Below are 16,366 nucleotides of genomic sequence, written 5' to 3'. Positions count from 1 at the left end.
AGGAATGAAATAGATTTCATACTCTCTGCCAATCCAAGCATAGTGCAGGATGTAGAAGTGTTAGGCAAGGTAAAGTGCAGTGATCATAGATTAGTGAGGTCTAAAATTTCTCTCAATTTGAAGAGAGAAAGAGTGAAATTAGTCAAGAGGGAACAGGCCAACCTAGACGCAGTAAGGGTAAAAGCAGACCAATTCAGGCTGGTGCTCGCAAACAAATATGCAGCTTTAGAACAGGAAGATGAAGATAACATAGAGGTAATGAATGAAACCGTAACTAGGCTGATCTCAGAAGCAGCAATTGAAGTAGGAGGTAAGGCACCAAGGCAACCAGTAGGTAAGCTCTCCCAAGAAACAAAGGACCTAATAAAGAAACGACAAAACATGAGAATGTTCAGCTCAAGAGATCAGATAGAAGTCGCTGAACTTTCAAAACTGATCAACAAGAAGAAAGTAAGGGATATTCGAAATTACAACTTGGGAAAGATTGAGGAAGCCGTAAAATATGGACGCAGCATGAAATCAGTAAGAAGAAAGCTTGGCATAGGACAAGGCAAGATGTACGCACTGAAAGATAAACATGGTAATATCATCAGCAATTTCGATGACATAGTAAAAGCAGCGGAAGAACTCTATACTGACCTGTACAGTGCCCAAAACAGCCAAGCTACTTTCACTCGAAATAGTGACGAACCAGATACAGAGGCTCCTTCCATAACTAGCGATGAAGTTAGAAGGGCCTTGAAAGACATGACAAGGGGAAAAGCTGCTGGAGAAGATGGAATAACAGTAGATTTAATCAAAGATGGAGGAGATATGATGCTTGAAAAGCTTGCGGCCCTTTATACGCAATGCCTCACAACTTCAAGTGTACCAGAGAGCTGGAAGAACGCCTACATTATACTTATCCATAAGAAGGGAGACGTTAATGAATTGAAGAATTACAGACCCATTAGCATGCTTTCAGTATTATATAAAATATTCACCAAGATAATTTCTAATAGAATCAGGGCAACACTTGACTTCAGCCAACAAAGAGAACAGGCTGGCTTCAGGAAGGGATATTCTACGATGGATCATATCCATGTCATCAATCTGCGGAGTACAATCAACCTCTCTATATGGCTTTCATAGATTATGAAAAGGCATTTGATTCAGTAGAGATACAAGCAGTCATAGAGGCATTGCGTAATCACGCAGGGCAAGATGCATACGTGAATATCTTAGCAAATATCTACAAGGCTTCCACAGCTACCTTGGTTCTCCACAAGAAAAGTAGAAAGTTACCTACCAAGAAAGGGGTCAAACAAGGAGACACAATCTCTCCAATGCTATTCACTGCATGCTTAGAAGAAGTATTCAAGATCTTAGACTGGGAAGGCTTACGAGGGAGGATCAACGGCGAATATCTCAGCAACCTTCGGTTTGCAGATGACATTGTCCTATTAATCAACAATGGAGACGAATCACAACAATGCTTGAGGATCTTAATCGAGAAAGTGTAAGAATTGGGTTGAAGATGAATATGCAGAAGAGAAAGATAATGTTCAATAGCCTGGCAAGGGAACAGGAATTCAGGATCGCCAATCAGCCTGTAGAGTCTGTAAAGGAGTACGTTTATCTAGGTCAATTACTCACAGGGGACTCTGATCATGAGAAAGAAATTTACAGAAGAATAAAATTTTGTTGGAGTGCATACGGCAGGCATTGCCAAATCCTGACTGGGAGTTACCACGGTCGTTGAAAAGAAAAGTGTACAATCATTGCATTCTACCGGTGCTAACATATGGGGCAGAAACTTGGAGGTTAACAAAGAAGCTCGAGAACAAGTTAAGGACCGCACAAAGAGCGATGGAACGAAAAATCTTAGGAGTAAGGTTAAGAGATAGGAAGAGAGCGATGTGGATCAGAGAACAAACGGGGATAGCCGATATTCTAGTTGACATTAAGCGGAAGAAATGGAGCTGGGCAGGCCATGTAAAGCGTAGGAGGGATAACCGGTGGACCATTATGGTTACAGATAGGACACCAAGAGAAGGGAAGTGCAGTCGAGGTCGGCAGAAAACCAGATGGGATGATGAAGTTAGGAAATTCGCAGGCGCAAATTGGAATCAGGTAGTGCAAGACAGGGTTCATTGGAGATCGTAGGGAGAGGCCTTCGTCCTGCCGTGGACATAAATATAGGCTGATGATGATGATGATGATGACTGCAGATATAAATGTTGCAGTGTTGGCACGAGCATTCTGCTGAGTAAAATGCAAAGAACTATAGGGTTTTAGCGCTTTACTCAAACTCGTCTGGCCACAAGTGCACATTGATTAATTCATTAGTGCGGTTTATTGGCGCAAGGGCCAGATGTGACCAACGAGCGCCTAGGCAAAATAATTAATTATTAATTAATTAAACATTAACGAGATCCCCGGTGACAATCTGAAAGGTTCCGGCGCCGTATAATCGCAGCGCAATCAAAACTGCAGCAGCGGCGGCACGGGGTGACCGCGTTCGTTGTCTTTTGGGGCCAGTGGCAGCATTTCCAACAGTCGTAGCACCGCTTGCTTGGAAAAGCGGTACCGCTACGAGAATTCCGCGTCATTGTATACTTCCATGGGATTCTGTCGATCCCTAAGCCGTGGCCGTATGGCGGCGCGTATTGGTATGCCTCATCATCCGTAATGTCGTGCACACGTCAGGCGAAATCGGCAAAGTCGGTCAGGCTGTCGTAGCAGTCGGCCATCTTGCTTGCTAGGGGAGAGTAGCGAAAGTCCCACTGAAGGTTGCCCATGGCTATACTTTAGTTTCTGGCACTCAAGTGTTTACCTTAAGTACAAGAGCTGTCTATGAAACGCGTTAATCATCGACCGGCTGTTTAAGTCGTATGTTAAGGGTAAATTTCTTTTGTGAATACACGGGCCTTACTTTCGAAAGTGATACTTAAGTGTCATTTTTGAAGTACTCTCCTCAAGTTTTCCTAACACTCGTACTTTTCCCGCACTTCCTGACACCCTATTTAAGTTCCGTTTGTTAGTACGGGCCTAAGTGTGGTATGTGTTTCTTCCTTTCGTCTTCACTGCTCGCCCTACTTGCAATATGAACAAACTAGCCCGACAAATCTGAATGCTGTCTATGCCTCTTCTTCTCCTGGTATAGTGCAATTCAGATGACAATCTCTCCACACGCTCTGCGAGAAAGTAGACGCCCAGGCGATGTTCATAAACACTCCAGAGATTCTTGGAGTAAATACGGCATGTGTTCGTTGTAGCGAATTCTAAAATGCGTCAAGTCTGAAAAATGACGAGAGGGTAAGGCTGGAGGGCTTGTTTTTTTGTTTGTTTTTACCGGGCCCTGAGCACTGTTAATCCGGCCCTGGCTGATTCGTTTGGTATTCGATTAGCTAGTCTTCAACGTCCATGTTGGCAGTGCCCAATGAGGTGCCATGGTCGCGGAGTTCGGTCAAGACAATCGGTGTTGTGGTAGCCGACACAGCAGCCCTCTCAGTCGACATGGTCGAACGGACCACGAGATGTCCACTGCGAAGTTCTGTGATGTGCTCGTGGTGCACCCCGCAACTGCACCAAGATGTTACGGGGAGGTTTACAGAAAAGGGGGTTTATTTACACCAACGTTAATAGACCCGCTCTTTTGGCAGCCGCCAGATGGCGGCACAGCTCGTGCGGACGGGCAGCTTGCACGCTCGCTCTGCCTATAGTCCTGAATTAGTGATGCGAAAGCGGTATCCACTTACAGCAATAATCGGGCTAGTTCGTTCATACTGAAAGAAGGGTAAACTGCATTTTAGAAAGAAACGCATACGAGGAAGCGCAGAAGCTTCGTTTTTAAGTGTCGTGTGTTTCTCCCTGCCGCCTAAACCTTTAACGCAGTTTACTTTTCCCATACAGCAGCTTGGCACATTTTCTCGCAGCTTTTGCTTGCTTAACACTTTGGCCTGGGGCTGTTATACGCCAGCTAGCGAGACCAAATTTATTATCAACAAAAATAACAGCACAACTTTCTTGTAAACCAATGAATGCTTTATTAAAGAAAACCGAGTCAAGAAAAAGAACTGTATGCCCCTATATATAGCTAAGACTTAAACTGTCAGAAGGGACATATTCTAGGCAAATGATTTGGGCCTGCGTGGAAACCAACTCCACCTAAAGCAACTTGCAACGTTTCCTCGCTGCCTTTACTTCAAGACGGGATCCCCGCGGCTGCTTCAGGAACCTTGCATAAAAATGCATTTTATGCAAGGTTCCTGCAAGGTATGCGTGTATGCATGCGCGTGACTAAATAAAAATTAACGTAGCTTGCACAAGTGGCGCAAGGCTAAGGAAACAGCGAAGCTGATCTGCACCTAGCTGGTCCTGGCCTTACGGGTTATGATTTTCCGGAATTTATTGAATATTGATCGATTATAGATTAGCTATTGATTGGCTATCGCAAGGTGATGCGAAGCGCAGCGGTGGCAATTCCTGAAAGCGCAAGAGGCACGACTCAGCGTATTTTCTGACAGCTCTCTTAAAATGGCCCAGAACAGGTCGCCAAACATCTCTCTTCGTTTACGTTTTTTTTTCGGCTGGTTCTACAGACACGAGGGAAGGTTCGGGAACACTTTCGGCACCGCACCCTCGGCAAGTGTCCACTTGTCTCGTGGCACCTCAACTGTCTGTTCATTGATAATATGCACGTAACACTTTAAGATGTCCTGCTCATGAAAGTGTAAATCACACACCATGGATTTCGCAGAGAGTTCCCGGTCGGCACGAGGAATTCCGCGCAACGCTGCCGAGTTTGGCAGCTGAAGCTAGTCTAGTAGCGTTGATTTACACTATGTACAAGGAGACTAAATGTGGGGCAGCAACAACAAAGATGGCGGACCACAGACCTCACTTCTTCCTCTGCGCTTCAGCATCTTCTTTGCCGGCTCATAACAATACACTTGTTATTTAGAGCCTGCGATAAGGCTGTATACACAAGGTGGCTGACTGAACCAGCCGTGCGTTTTTTCCACCAAATCGTCTTTGTTGACAGTGCTGCGTAACAATATCGAGCATCGAAGAGGCACCACTAACATTGAAGCCGACGCATTTCACCATTCCCAAAATCTAAATGCGCTTGTTTTGACGCCGCATTCCATTTCGACACGATTAGGCCACCTTCACGAAGTCATTCATTCTTTTGGATTTCCAAAAAGTGAAACCGCATTTTCGTAAGATAGCCACATCAGGGGCCATAATCTCTTTAAGAACGCATTGTATAACTATAGAAAGCGTATTTTCGCTCAATTACTGATATTTGTTTTATTTGATACCTTCATGTTCCTGTTTAAGCACTCCCTTCCCTAATGCCCATGGCCATTGGGGGTATAATGAAAAAGAACGATGATTATGTAGTGAAGCGTTGGAACTCTGAAGCGGGTCGTCCGCTCCAGCGCCTTGAAGTGGGTCTCCTTCTCCAGTACCTTCGAGTGGGTCGTTTCCTTCTGCTCTCGAGTGCCGCTAGTGCTGAGAGTCCGTGCTGCGCTTTTTGGACAGTCGCCCTTGCGCTGCTTCAAGTGCCATCCAATAAACATCCTTATAATTTAAAAAAGTTGTCGCAGTTTCACCTGAAAGGCGAAGCATCAATTGCAATAGCAAATTTGTAGAGAGCCATACGGAGTAATGATAGTAGCTTTATCAGCTGCATAAACTTGCCCATGCAGCAGCACCGGCAACACGCAGAACTGTTGTAGACGCCGTCGGCGTTTTGCCCGCGTTCGCACAAAATGCGTGCGGCGTTGGTGACTGTTGCCGGAGCCTGTGACATAAATAGGCACTTGGTGCCGCAGCTAAACATTGCCTCCCTTTCCTCCCCCTCCCTCCCCCCCCACGGTCTTTCGCGCGTCGGACGAAGGCGCGTGATTATAAAGGAGGAAAGAGACGCCTGCTTCTGCAGCCCTTAAGGGAGCACGGCGCTGAACGTGCGTTTGTTCTCCGCCGTCGGTTCACTCCCCGTGAAAGCGCGCGTCCCTCGCGCCCTTTCACTCGCACATACAGCGTTCGGCGGCGCGCGGCGACGATTTCATCTCCATTGACGTCATACGGAACCTCACGGCGACGGCAACGACGACGGCGACGCCGACGGCAGAAATCTGCTTTGGAGTGTCCATATAATTGCTATCGCAATAATACTTCTCAATGCGAAATTGGAGCACAGCTCTATTTTCATTTCGTGTTTTCATTTTGCGATATGCTGGCTGGCGCGGACAATGTCTCGTGCGGCACGTTGCAAATGGAGTGAAGTGTGGTGCGACTGACTCGGCAATCGGGAGACCGCGTGAAGCAGCGCGTGGGCGTAAGCCACCACAGACGAGGCGCGCTACTGTGGCGCCATCTCGTAGCCATCGTCGCCGCAGTGCGCGTCTTCCGCGGCACTACTTACGCCATACCCTCCTCCTCCTCCTCCACTTTCCTCCTCGCGCTCTCTCGCCGCTTTCTTCCTCCCCCCGCTGCGTTCGGTTAAGGGCACAGGGTAGGGCAAAATTTCTAAAAAATTCGATTTAGGGTTTTTCACTTTTTTGGAATGCTCAGGCCTTCCTCAACAATATCCAGTGCCACACATGTTTTTCCGCGTTTTTATTGAGCCAAAAAGATCCGGTTTTCGAAACCAAGTGACGAGCGGACACGCCCCCTTTTTTCACCTAGCACAACCTAGCAATCGCTCATGTTTCTTCCAAACGTAAATTTTGTGGAAATCACGAAAGAAGAGTTCATTGGGCACGTACAAAAGAGAATGGGTGCCAGGCTCAGGCAGTTGAAGAAAGAAAGCGAGGGCACAAAGCTATCTGTTGGCAAATGTCTGTCAGAACGGGGGCGGTTGACTGACACTTGCATTGACAAAAGATAAACCTAATATGGCTTAGCCATAAGAAGAAACACTGGAGACTTGGAAAGCATGCGGAAAGGTGTTTGGGCAAAATATTTTCACATGTTGGCTACGGATATCGACCCAAGTCACGGGCTCTGCCCAAAAGATGCCGGCACTTGGTGTGCATACAACAAGGCTCAATTGACACAGGAGCCTTTTGTGCACAAAGAATAATTGCCTGCACCAGTCCTTCATGCCATTAAGTGAATATTCCAACACTAAGCTCACCCACACCTGCTGAAAAAGTGCTTACACGGCAAGACACAAATTGCTAATGATTCATTTAACCATGTCGTGTGAGAGCGCGCACCGAAAATGTGTTCCTCGGAATGAAGATGCTCAAAAGTGCCACCTTTGATGGTGTGCTCACGTTCAATGAAGGTTGCATGGCAAGAGTTAATGTCCTGAAGGCATTTGGCATATCACCAGTGCGTAACACTGTGATGTGGTTGGGTGAAGTGGACCGTTGTGGACTGTATTTTGCCAAAAGAGAGGCCGAACACATGACAAAACAAGCCAGGGAAACCAGAAAACAAGCAAAGAAGCGAAACGCTGACTCTGGCAGTGACTATGTGGCTGGTGGCTATTAGGCAAATGGTTCAGTGCATCTTGTTTTTGAAAGAAAATGAAGTGAACATGTTTTTTGTCTTTGACCCTCAATATCTCGAAATAGTTTTTTTTTGTTACGTTTGCCCCATTTTTATTAAAACTTCAAATGACAGCAGGTTAATTTTCAGCCATCGTAAAGTAGACACCTATGTACAGCTACTGAACTAGAATGGTACACATGCACCCAACAGTTAATTTTCTCTGAATTGTTTTCTTTGAAAAAACACCAAAGACTGCCTGTGTTAGTAAAAAAATTGCGAAACTGTTGATCTTCGACACATAATCTTAGTTCTAGTTCCACTGCAAGACGACATTATCGCGAATCAAATGAAACAAACCCGAATGCGCTACACACAGTAGTTGCTGAGAAAATGGGTCTCAAATAAGGCTCAAAATACATGGGAGGTATAGGACCTACCCTGTGCAATTAAGGCCGTTTCACATGATGCGAGTTTCATGGCACCGGAAGTACGATTTTCGTCGAAACGTCGAAGCTATCGCTGCGATTTTCCGTCGAAATTGCGCCGAAAGTTATGTCGCGGTCTGTTTTGGAAAATGGCGCCTTGCTCAACAAGTGCGATGCGCGCGGAGGTGGATTGCTGAATCCGGTACGTACGCGAAGGGGGAATAAAAAAACTTGTGCCGGCGGTTCCTTGCTCCCATATCTATGCGCTGGTTGACGCGCTACGTAGCAAACCAAGTGCATTTTCACCTTTGCTTCGTATGCCTATGCCAGTTCCCAATAATACGAGATGTTCGATCCCCACGAGACGACATGGCCTTCTGGGGTCGTCACAATTTTAATTTGTTGAGTAGTATACAAAAATCGCGCGTACGGAGCAGATAAAATAATTGCAACCTCTGCAAGAGCAAATGACAACGTAGCAAAGTACCGGAAGTTTCAACATTGCGCTGAACGCATGACGGTTTACATGCATTCTTGTCAATTTTCCACACGCGTAAACTTCCCGATGCATCTCTAAAGCTTATACCCTGCCTCACTTGCTTATTAAATTTGAAATGCCAAGCGGGCAGACTATCGTAATGAATTTTCTACGACAGCATATTTAACTCCGTGGCTTGAATAAACAGGGTCAATTTGTTTTCGAAACTCTATTCACGTTAAGTAGTATCTTCACTCATGCAGATTTTTTTTTCAACGCATAAACCAATAAACCTTGAATATATTGCGGGATTTTCATCCTATTCAGGCAGAGCGACACATAAAAGGCACATGAGACAGAGCTGAACAACCAGCTGCGAACAGCTGTTTATGTACGTCATGCATACGAACCACCGTTGCGCACTCCAAAGCAAATTTAAACTTCAAAACGCTTTTAAATTACAAAACACACATATTATTTGGTCCTAGTAAAGAGAGGTCACTTATCTTACAACGCGCACGTCTTTTTCATTGCATTAAAACACTGTGCGGTGTGTATGACAAAACCTGGCAGCAAGCAACCCTGGGCGTCGCATCAGTCGCATTGTTGAAATCGCTATCAAGTGAATTGAGCCCACCAAAAAACTCAGCTTGTGAAACAACGCCGAGGCTTGCCACAGGATCGCACTCCTAAGAGCTGCGCTCCAATAAAAACAAAATAAAATATGCCAGTTCTACTCAGGCCTCGCTCAGATTCGCCTTGGCCATCAACATACCAGTGCACAGTCCTCAACCAAAGGAAGTGGCAAAAGACAGCAACAGAGTGGCCAATTTTACCACCGTTCAAGCTGTCGCCCCAAGCACACGAAATCGTTGAAGCTAATTCACGACATTTCGGGACTTAAGTGTCCAATGTGCTCACTTACTCCATTGCACGTTTCCTGAATACGATACGTTCTTTAATTAAGCAATCTGGTAAGCAGGCAAAGTCACCTCTTTTTCTGAGTATTGAAGAAGTGGTAAAACTAATTTCAAAATACGTGGGAATGACATGTGAGCACATTATAGTGCATCCTGCGGAAGGGTAATCGCAACGTCAACTCACCACACTGTGCGTTGTTCGTTCCTCTTGCTTGTTAAGCAGCTTGGGAAATAGGGGGCTGTGATGGCTGGTGTTTGGGCGCCAACGGTGGAAAAAATCCAGGTCGTACGCCATCAAGTTGATGAAGTCGAGGTGCCTGTGATTTACACAAGGTCTCTTTTAGGAGAGTGTAAATAGCTGTACAAGTGTCTACGTATTTCAAACATGTTAAACCAGCGGAAATTGTGTCAAACACGTAGTATTCTGTCCTTATAGTTGGACAGGCAAGCCTGTGTTTATCATAACCTCCACTTGATGTCCTCACGCATTCGTTTTCGAACACTTAAACAAAAACACTACAACACTTCTGCGGGTTGAGCCAAGCTAGCTCAATACTTGAGCTTTGAACTGCCTACGGTGAATAATTAGATCGATGCTGTTGAGTTAAGAGCAACTGCAAAGCCAGAGCAAGCGGGCAGCATTTCGACTGTGTAGACTGCGCGTTCTACCTAGCAAACGAAGTACTATGTGGCACTTTTAATTTTTGGCTGGTATCTCACGAATATCTACCGCATTTCGGTGAGAGTAAAAAGTGAAAACACCCGTGTACTTAGATTTAGGTGCACGTTGAAGTACCCCCAGTGGTCCAAATTATTCCGGAGTCCCCCACTACGGCTTGACTCATAATCGGATCGTGGTTATGGCACGCAAAACCCCATACTTTTTTTCTTGAATATCTGCACTGAGGTGAGATGGTGCGCCATTTTTGTCCACCCTTTTGTCGTTGGCTGTGGTCGTCCGACGTCTCCCTCCAGCTTTCTTCACAGATACGTTACACAGATTCGGCCGTGTTTTTATACAAATACGTCCCACGTTTCGCATTGGTTCTTCTATGGTTCATGTTAGATTGTCTCGAGCATAACCATGCTGAACAGCTCAAAGTGTTTCCTTCGCTTCGGCGCTTATTCTCCGTGTGTGGTGTAGCAGCGTGCCTGTTTCGGCGCAGCCTGCGCAGACCATCATTGCTGTAACAACTGCCGCATCTGATTCCACAGCGCATATGCTTAAAATGAAAAAAATCGCCATTTCACCCGAAAGGCGAAAAATCGATTGAGATAGCAAACTAGTGGACAGCTATACGAAGTAAGGATTGTAGGTCGCATAAACTTGTACACATAGGCATACTAACTAAATTAACAAGCATGGTGTCACGCGCGTGCAAGCAAACATGAACGCATCCCACTCGATGACCTCGGAAACTCACTTTAGTGAGTAAGCGCGGTAGCTGCAGCGAGCGTCCCGAAAGCGCCGGCAGGAAACACTCGGCCCCCGTCGCAGATGTATTTCAAGATATACAGCCGCCCGGGAGAGAGTGATAGAGAATGCAGTAGCGCACTTCGATGGTGCCAACGCGGCTGGATGCTCACTTTTCTAGCGATACATGCAGTGACTGCTTTTGTTCAATACGTTATTGACTAAATTTTGGAGTAGAACGTGTGTAGAGCACCCGAAATTGGTTTTTAGAAGAGTTGAAATCAACAGAACTCATGCCGCAGAAAGCTCGAACGCTTGCAGTCAGTGGTAAATTATTCAAGTACAAAAACTATTGCAAGTCGGTCGCATTGTTGGCGTTGCTGCAAGATTTCCACCGATCGTTACGCTGGGTACCTGAGTTGTATAACAATTCACTAAATAATAAATGCGAAGCATTTCTTGGCGAACATTTGCTACTTTAACAGTATCTATCTATCTATCTATCTAGCCGCCTACGTCTTTGTGCTCTCATAGTCGTTCCCTTAACTTTGTATGCACCAAAGCTGGCATACTATGACAAGAGTACACGACGAACATAAATGATATGTCATGACATGAATGTGAGGACATGCGTGTCATGCTGTTCATGAAACAGCTGCATACGCCTTGGTGCTCTCCTGGTCGTTTTGTTAACTTGGTAGGTACCAAAATTGGCATACTATGACAGGAGTGTATGACAAACATAAGTGATAGGTCATGACATAAATACCATGATATGCGTGTCATGTAGGTCATGACAATGACTCGGCGAAAAAAGATTAACTCTCAAAAACCACTGGAATGCGTTCGGACGTGGGCACTAAGTGAAGGAAACACTAAAGTATGATGGTAGAAATCATTGTCATGAGCATGACTCCGCATAAATGACCAATGATTCAGAGAAAAAAGATCAAAACTCAGACACCACTAAAATGGGTTCGCACGTGCGTACTAAGTGAAGGAAACTGTAAAGGATGGTGGTAGAAGTCATAGTCATGAGCATGACTAATTAAAGATGACAATGACTCAGCAAAAAAATATTATAAGGGTGTTTATTGGACGGCACGTAAAGCAGCGCAAGAGCGACAGTCCAAAAAGCGCAGCACGGATTCTCAGCACGAGCGGTGCTCGAGAGCCGAATGACCAGGGCGGGAAATCGGATTCGTGGTCGGTGTATCACAGACTTGCTACTCCTGCCAGGTAAAAGACCAAGGTGCTCAATTTTTCTACCTCGTCCCATTTGTTGGGTACACTCACGCGCTCGTAGATAGCGAGCCAGTCCTCCATGTCAGTGCCATCCGTGCCAGTGAAGATAGGTGGGTCGCATTGACGAGGGACACCAGCACAGGCGGGAGGTGAGGGAGGAGGCGTTAGCTGGAAGGCGTCTTGCGGCTTGGCGGATGGTAGTGCACGCGATCGAAGCTCCTGGGGCATCGAAGGGGTTTCGGAGCGGTTTTGAGGGTACAGCACCTCCACCAATTTATAAGGGTGTTTATTGGACGACACGTAAAGCAGCGCAAGGGCGACTGTCCAAAAAGCGCAGCACGGACTCTCAGTACGAGCGGCGCTCGAGAGCCGAAGAAAACGACCAACTAGAAGGCACTAGAGCGGACGACCCACTTCTGAGCTCCAATGCTTCGCTACAATTAAAACACTCAAAGACCACTGACATGGGTTCGGACGTGGGCACTAAGTGAAGCGAACGCTAAAGGATGGTGGTAGAAGTCATAGTCAACAGCATAACTCAGCGAAAATGACAATGACTCAGCGAAAAAAAGAATTATTGAATTGAATTGAATTTTATTCCGCAACAAGAAAAAGTTACGAGGAGGGCAGGTAAAAGCTGTAAGAACAGCTTGAGGTGCCCAGACCCCCCTAGCACACGGGAAAGCATAAAAGCGTGCGGCTAAGGAAGTACAACCTACTAAGGTTGTACTTCCTACTGGAATGAGTTCAGACGTGGGCACTAAGTGAAGGAAACACTATGATAGTAGAAGTCATAATCATGAGCATGATTCAGCAAAAATGAGAATGACTCAGCGAAAAAAAAATTTGCGCTCAGGAAGCCGTGGAATGGGTTCGGATGTGGTACTAATGTAGGAAAAGGCTAAAGGTTGATGGTCGAAGCCATGGTCATGAGCATGACAAAGCCTTTCGCTTTAAGGTCTCTTAGGTGTAGATTAAGGGATTCCTGAGGGCTCATGACATGAATGTCATGACATGCCTGTCATCTAGGTCACGAAAGAGACGCCTACGTCTTGGCGCTCTCATGGTCGTTCCGTTAACTTGGTAGGCTCCCCGCACACTGCATCGCATATCATCGATTCCCACAGGGCGTGGGATCTGCCGGATTTTTTTGTTCTTTGCTCATTTGTGTATGCGGCAGTTTTCGAGACTTGGCGACAGCCTTTTACAGCATTTACATATGACCATGCAAGACGACAGGGCCATCGCTACTGCGGGACTGCCACGGGCATCTGACCGTGGGGTCAGGAGTAATGGCGGATGCGGCAAATCACACCGGTCCGCGCTCTGGCGCTGTTCCATCCAACCAGCTTTACATGCGCTACAAAGAACAAGTAAGAACAAAATGAACGTACTGTAGAAACAGCGCATTAATCGCACGTCCAGTGGTCCTGAGGACGCGTGGCTTGATGTCATTTGCCATTATTATATCTAAAGGGCAAAAATGTGCTCGCCAGGTTCACGACACTGCCGCAAAAGAAATGAGACGGAAAGAAACGAATATAGTACAGATAAACCCTGGACCGCAGTGTGACAGGATGATTCGCTTCCTCGACTTCACCGCTATTGTTTTCTTTTTCTGACCTGCAGGGAAGAAACACAGCTGGTCTTTACAAATAATGAGTTTTAAGTAAACACATACACTGTGAGAAATTTCCGTCATTATACGGAGGATTCGCAGGTTAAAGCGCGAAAAGCATGCCATTTTCAAAAATATGGCAAAGGCTAAAATTACATTATTGGGTTTGACATGCGAAAAGCACGATCTGATTGGGAGGCGTGCCGTAGCGGGAGACTCCTTAATAATTTGGACCACCTGGGTTCTTTACCGAGCACCTAAATCTCACATATAAATGGGGCCACCGGGATTCATGCTTAGCAAGCATCTCATGCTTAGTAACCCAACACCATAGCCACTAAGCAACCACGGCCCGTGAATATAGCGAAAGCTCCCGTTAAAGGGCGCCCCACCAGGTCTGGCAACTTTGATCAGACAAACGCAGTGCATACAATGCGCGCTAACAAAAGTATCTGCGAAATCAATACCCACCACGGAAAGAGCTCAAATTTGAAACAAATGCCCTTTGTCATTCTGGTGGACGCCGCTCTCCCAGCCGGAGAGCCGACGTCAATCGAGCAAGTGCGTTAAGGCAGCGCTGTGACGTCACTCAATGATACATGACTTAGACAATTATTCAAGGCAACATCAGGAATTTGTTTAATCTGTTGATTCAATCGAACTGAAAATGACAGTCACTTTACCATACGCCAAATAGGGTGAAGGCGAAAGCCTGCGCGCTCAAGAGACATCCATTATATTACTTGAAATTATCATCGGAATGCGTTGTTACTTCTTATTACTTGTTTTCTTCTACTAAAGGTCGTGGGTTCGAACACCTTATTTGACGCTGCCTTAATTAAATGTTAACCTAATTAAGTGCTCCCTAATTATCAGAAAAGATCGTGGGTTCAACTACCACCGAAGGTTGTCGGTTGGAGTGCTTGAATTAACTCTGTCTTAACGTTAACTCAATTTCGAGCCGGCACGCTGGTCGACATGCATCTCAGACCATTGTTGTTTCTGCAGGATTTCGCTGCTTCGTCTACGGTGACTGCGCATCAACCGCTTGGTAGAAGTACGGTTTATTCGAGCTTCACCGGCCGGTTTACGGATCCATCATCGCACATGCCAAGAACCGACGCATATTCATCGCTGGAAGATGAATACTGCGAGGCTCACTGGGACAGTTTCTTCGACGATGACGTCGTCACAAGTCTCGATGTGCGTTGTGAACCACTTGACCCGGGGCTAGGGTATGTAACTGCGTGGCACCTTGACTGGGTGGGATACGGCGCCCGCACGCTGGCCGACATGCAGCTCAGACCATTGTTGTTTCTGCAGGATTTCGCTGCTTCATGGACGATGACTGCGCATCAACGGCTTGGTGGAAGTACGGTTCATTCGAGCTTCACCGGCCGATTTACGGATCCATCATCCCACGTGAGAAATGCCGCCAGGAGGTCACGGAGTGTGCTAGCGCTCCACATGGGCTCCTCCTTTCACGCTATTTTCCATGGTCCAAGGCTAGCAAAGTGCTTGGTTTTATTGCGATAGCAATTATATGGATACTTCAACCGGATTTCTGCCGTCGGCGTCACCGTCGCCGTCGCCTTGAGGTTCCGTATAGATGAAATCTTCGCCGCGCGCCATATGCCCGAGCGGAAGCGTGCGGGGACGCGCGCTATCATGGAGAGCGAACGCACTCAATCTCTCACGCGCAAGCAAGGAAGCGGGAAGCCAGCGCCGGAGGGAGCGGGGGGGGCACTTCTACTCTGCCAACAACCGTGCTCGTCGCTCGCCCGCATGGTCTCTTATCTCCACACGGCTGTGACCTTTGCATGCGCTGTGCATTCCCCGCTCAGTTTCCGTTGAAGCGATAGACCGCACGTACCTTCGCCCGCTGCGGCGTATGCGCTTGCTGCCAGAGTTTTGACAGTCGTTGTCTGCAGTCATTCAGTGTGATCTATTCATGTTTGTTTGTGCGTGCTCACACCACGCTTGTTCATTCAGTTAGTAATAGTCGGGCCACATTTTCCAACGCACGCTACACATGCAATGCTGCCCGGATCGGCAGTGCAGCGCTACAGGTATGTCCCTTCGCACGCGCTGCCCACGGCAAGCGCTTCTCATCAACACCACCGTTTCACACGCGCCTTCTCGTGGTCATCGAGTGTCTCGTCATGTCGGTCTACTTACGCCGCAGCACACCTCCTTACTTAATCAGCTCATGTTTACTACAATTCATATTGCTACCAAAGCCGCTCACCTTACTTCGTATGACATTGCTGTGTTGCTATCGCATTCATTGCTTCGCCCTTAGGGTGAAACTGTGACATTTTTGTACTCGCCGATTCAGCAAGTCACAAGGAACCGACTGACACCTGCCACTAAGCAGTGAGTGGACATCTCCTACCGAAATCGAACTGTTGACATCTCGAGGCTGCAACCCTCCGTGCTAACCCTAACGCCGCGGTAGCCTGCCGAGTGCGTGGACACGCTCGGCTCGTGCCCGCGTGGCATGCGCACGGCGTCCGATTGAGAGCGTCGCGTGCCTACATCGAGGAAGAAAGCGTCCAGGAAAACACCACCTGGTCTCCGCGGCCTATACATTCGAGGAAAACAGATGGCTACCCAGCTACAAGAGCAACCGACAAGAATGCAAACCGATGGGACGGACGCGAATTCCGCAATGACGTCGGCACGGCCCTACGATGCTAACAGCGGGGAAAACAACCAAAAACCAACACATTGAATGGCTGCAAGTCGGACGCAAGAGAAAACAAGCATCGGAAC

At 46.9% G+C, this 16,366-nt stretch overlaps 1 protein-coding gene across 1 annotated transcript in view; it reads right to left on the bottom strand.

Annotated features, from left to right (window-relative positions):
- LOC119440854 (chitinase-like protein 4) overlaps positions 1-16,366 on the bottom strand; it is a 503,330-nt gene that overhangs the window by 177,439 nt on the left and 309,525 nt on the right. The window contains exon 7 of the mRNA XM_049661102.1: positions 9,499-9,631. Coding sequence (XP_049517059.1) covers positions 9,499-9,631 — 133 coding nt within the window. The remainder of the gene's footprint in view (positions 1-9,498; positions 9,632-16,366) is intronic.

Source organism: Dermacentor silvarum, chromosome 2 (genome assembly GCF_013339745.2).
Source record: "Dermacentor silvarum isolate Dsil-2018 chromosome 2, BIME_Dsil_1.4, whole genome shotgun sequence".
NCBI classification, from domain to species: Eukaryota; Metazoa; Arthropoda; class Arachnida; order Ixodida; family Ixodidae; genus Dermacentor; species Dermacentor silvarum.
Note: the sequence above shows the minus strand (reverse complement) of the source record. Positions and strands in the feature narration are given on the sequence as shown.